The 4,727-nt window shown below is 38.4% G+C and overlaps 1 protein-coding gene across 1 annotated transcript; it reads right to left on the minus strand.

Moving 5' to 3' along the window:
* Window positions 1–1,790: 1,790 nt before the first annotated feature.
* RPL30 (ribosomal protein L30) lies at window positions 1,791–4,611 on the minus strand (the record flags this gene model as incomplete). The annotated part of the gene is made up of 3 exons (XM_010017755.1): window positions 1,791–1,958; window positions 3,185–3,315; window positions 4,466–4,611. Coding segments are annotated over 3 exons (327 nt in total), but the record flags the coding sequence as incomplete, so codon positions are not given.
* Window positions 4,612–4,727: the final 116 nt, after the last annotated feature.

Here is a 4,727-nt window from a genome sequence, read left to right on the forward strand (position 1 = left end):
AATTTGAAGGATATACTACACTGTATATTTATACATACAAACTTGTCAGAGCTATTTTCTTAAACTGATTCTAAGTAAAATAACAAATCCTTGTGTCTGAAGTTGAAAAGAGTATTTTGGATTCCTGCATCTATATACTATGTGTTCTGTCTTGCATTGATTGCAGATAAAAAATGTTGAAAATTTTCTATATATAAACGATTTAATAACCAGCAAAAATTCTAATTAAGCAGAACTAAACTGAAATAAGCTATGCAAAACAATAAAATGTTGTTATTTTTTGAAGTGAAACCTCTGTTTTGAAGTACTTTCAGGGTATGAATTTATTTGACTTGCTTTTCTGTATTTCTCTCCTCTACCCCCTCTGCGCGTATTTTAAGCATCCCTGTCTGTGTGGATATATATTTTATATATTTTTATATATATATACACACACAGAGAAGATGTGGGACAGCATTCACAGCAATTAGGTTTCACTTACAATCTTCCAACAGCAGTCAACTACTGACATCAGCTGGAAGTAAAAATACAAATTTGCGTTGAAACTGTGATGAAAGTGGGATGCTGCTGGATTATCAGGTATCGTAATAGGAGGTTTCAAGTACTTTTTCTCTTACCACATCCAGACCATGTAACTTCTCCCTGCTGTTCCTTGCTCAGCATTGATTTTCTTAAATGCAACTAGCATTTTAATTCTGAAGATGTTTTTTGAGTAACACAACTAGCAGCAGGCCTGTTTGTGCCTCAGACAAATGAAAACAGTAAACTGCTTCCAGCCACACTGGCCAACTGAAGCTAATTTTCACCATTTCCCCGTTGCAGCTGTAGCATACTTCTGGCTTTACCATCACACTAACAGCTGCAGTGAGATTCCACAAAGCAATATCTAAGCTATCTTGAACTGACCCAAATCTGTGGTTTAACAGGGGGAGACAGCAGCACTTCCGCCTTTGCTTTGACACACACTGGTTTGTCTCTTTACTGTCTCCAAATAAAAATACACAGCTTCATCCATTCCATACCTGAAGTAGTTATAGCAAACTAGACTAAGTGATCTCAGATAAGCTCATGAGCGTGCATGGATACAAAGCAACAAGTTTTAAAAGGTACCTTGTGCTTTGGCATACTTTGGCCAACAAATGCAAGTTCTGCAAGGATACTGGTACATACTGGCTTTCATTAGGTGTTTCTTCTACTGCATGTCAGCAAAACACTGGCACCTCAGTAATCAGTAACAAGGTCCTGCAGTCATGATCTCACACAAAACGGGCACAAATCTGTAAGACAGCAGAGTCCTCAGCAACAGTGACTTGAAGATATTGTTAGATACAGATGAGTTTGTATTCAAAATGCTAAAAAAGTGACCAATTTAAAATCAGCTTTGAGAAGTTAACTGGCATTTTACTGGAAGTATGTTGTTATACATCATGTCTAGCAACTAGCCATCTTATTTACCACTTGACAGATGCATATTCTCTTGGAAAGAAAAGAAAAGGGGATAACTTGCATTAGTACTTTGTGATTGACTTAGGAGTGGGAATTTTTTAAGTAAACATTATGGGATCCCCCACCAACATCTCAAATTTGCTTGTACTTCACATGATGCCTTGTTTTTGCATTAACACTCCAAACCCAAAAAGCACGGAAGCACTAGCCTGCTGAGATTTGGCACCATACTTCCCGTGATTACATCCTCCTCCACTTACCTCTCAAGACCCACAATTTCTAGAGAAAGAAACAGGCAGGTTTTGTCCTGTGAAGGTTATTTCTAACAGAACAGGAAACAGCAGTGGTAAAGAATCTTCCTTTATAAAGTTTGTGCCCTAAAACCAACCATGTTATAATACAAATTTTTCTTAAAATGGATCTGTAACCAGTTTTATTGTAGAAATAACTCCTTTACAGCATTTACTTCTCGCTGGTTTGTTCTGGCATGCTTCTGATGATGTCAGAGTCACCTGTAAAACAGAAATGCATTGTTACAAAAGGACCCACAGAAAGGGCTGTTTTCAGAAGTAATCCATAAACAACCACAAAAACCTGAACCACCCTCATTCTACAAATAGAAAACAAGTTAAAAGCAATACGAAGACATTCTGTTCAGAAAAAACAGTATTTTGATGGCTTGGTAGGAAATACTTGGAACTGTATTTTGCTAATCCATACAAAATTCTTTTATAATAATTATGTTTCTGTCACTAGCATTTACAAGGCCAGTACTGGAGCAGCAATCCAGTCCTGGAGGACACAATGCATAGTTTTAATATAGCGAATGTCTAGCCTCCCCTGATCACGACAATATCAGGACAGCGAGAATATTCGCATTCCATTACACAGCAGTAACATTTACTTGCAGTTCCTTCCCCACTCAAAAACAAACTTAGAAGTAACATTTTAAAAGTTAAGTTTGCAGCTAAGACTTGAATACAAGCAAGCTAAATAAAGTCTTCTGAGGAAACAGCAAATTCAAAACTATTTCACTTGGGGAACATGTGGGGGAAGTTATTACAGAAATCATTAAATCCATGTGTATGCATTTTGGGAACAGAAGACTGATTCTTCTCTTAGAAGATTCTGGAAAGAGGATAAGTCACCTCATTAGCAGTCTAGGAATTTGAACACCTCTCTGGGACAAAAACTGCTTCCAAACCAGAGTAATTACACACGGACTTACAGATTTAAAATAAAATATTTAATATAATTTTCAGTCCTGGATTAGTACCCACCTACATACAGGTTATTTTTGTATATATCATTCTGGGCAGCAGGACAACTCACAATCCTTTGCCTCAGATCGAGAACAGTCAAACACGTTGATGGAAGCAGCATGTTGCAAAAGCTTATATTCTAGCTGATGGGCTCAGAAACACATACCATAAAGTTGCTTCCCAGCCACTGAAACCTCATTAAGTCCAACAGGTAGACAAAACTGAGGCTCACAGGGTTTAGCATTAAAAGGAGCATAGTGCAAACATAAGCAGCAGTCATTCCAGGTTCTAAGAACCTACGACTCACAAAAGAACAGGATTTTGGTCAGAGAAAATTATAATTAAGAGTTAAACCTGACACTTCAATGAAGTGTGTCATCGCACCTACATGTCAGTTGCTCAGTGCTGCTACTTGCAGGTGAACAGAGGAACCACCAATACATACGCACTTGGTCACTACACTGGCGAAGACATACCTGGGTCAATGATAGCCAGCGTGCACACCCTGTAGTACTTTCCACATGCTGTGCCCAATTCAATGTTGTTGCCGCTATAGTGGTGGACACCAGTCTTGGCGAGCATAGCGTAGTACTCAATCTCTGATTTTCTGAAATTCAAACACTAGTGTTAGAGCTCACTGACACTATTCTCACCAACTGTAATACAGCGAGAACAGCTTCAACTCCAACCGCACTTAAACTTATGCAGTTTTCCTTCCCACCCAGAAAAATATCTGTTCCTTGCCAAACATCGCTACTGTGTTGTAGCTCAAGAACCCTTATCCAGAAGAATGCTGAAGGTACGAAACCACAAACCCACTTCTGGAGTTCAAATCCTTCAGGTTCCTCCCACATACGCTCATTTCTACAGGGAAGAAGAAGATTCAGAAGTTCCAGACTTCCAAAAGGTTGTAGAAGCTAAGCCAAAGTGCACAAGCTATGGCCATTATTAATGCTGATATGCAGTGGCCAGATTCTAAACAGAGATCTGGCTGCTACTGGCCAAGAAAGAAAATGGGTATTCTTTCTTAAAAAAAACCAACCAAACAAACAAACAAAAAAAAAAAAACAAAAACACAAAAAACCCCCTGTTAAGAGTAATTCTCTTCTCTTCTGACTTCCAGCAGGAAGTTCTAGTGGTCAATACTGTTCCTCAAGCACTTTTGGGATCCCCATTAAAATGCTGCCTACTGCGACAGTCCTGCCATTTCTCAAGCATCTAATTTTGGTTTTCTGCATTTACAGTTTCTTAAATCTGTCAATATCCCTTGATGACAACAAGGGCCCAGAAATTCTGTGAGAGATGTTGGGAACTCAGTAAAGATTTCATCCTCAAAAAACCTATTTCACTGGCCAAGAACCTAAGTTTGTAACTTGGATGGCAAATTTCACGTGCTTCAAATACTTTAGATCAGTGTAAATTACCAGTTTTCCTACCTGTAAAATTATTTCCCAACACATTACTATGAAAAACCCCATACGAATTCAGCCCCATTGTACTTTCAGTGACAGCTCCCACAGTGTGAAAAGCTTCCAGTATCTTTATTAGTGTGAACTCTTTGAATTGGGAAGCATTTCAACACCTCCAGGCCTGAAACTGTCATACACCAAAGACCCCATCACTTTTATTTCACAGCACTCCGGAATATGCCAGTAAAGCACTCTGCATCAGTAATTCACAGAAGCAATTAACATGAAGTACACTCTGTATTTGCATAAAGAACCTGTCTTAAAGAGTTTTTTCATACATCTGCTTACCTCAAAGCAGGGCAGTTGTTGGCTAGGATGACCAACTTCGCTTTGCCCTGACGAATCATTTTCAATGTCTGTTTGTATCCTAGTACATATTTACCACTTTTCATAACCAGCTGAAGCCTAGAGTTTATGGACTCTAGGGACTTTTTCTGAAAGAGATACAGAAAAGCATTATTGTCTGGTACTTTACAGAAGTAAACATACATAAGAAAATTAAAACATTCTAAATACAAACAATCTGATTCTATGACTCTAATGATTTCCC

Source organism: Nestor notabilis, unplaced genomic scaffold, assembly GCF_000696875.1.
Source record: "Nestor notabilis isolate BGI_N333 unplaced genomic scaffold, ASM69687v1 scaffold15537, whole genome shotgun sequence".
NCBI lineage: Eukaryota > Metazoa > Chordata > Aves > Psittaciformes > Psittacidae > Nestor > Nestor notabilis.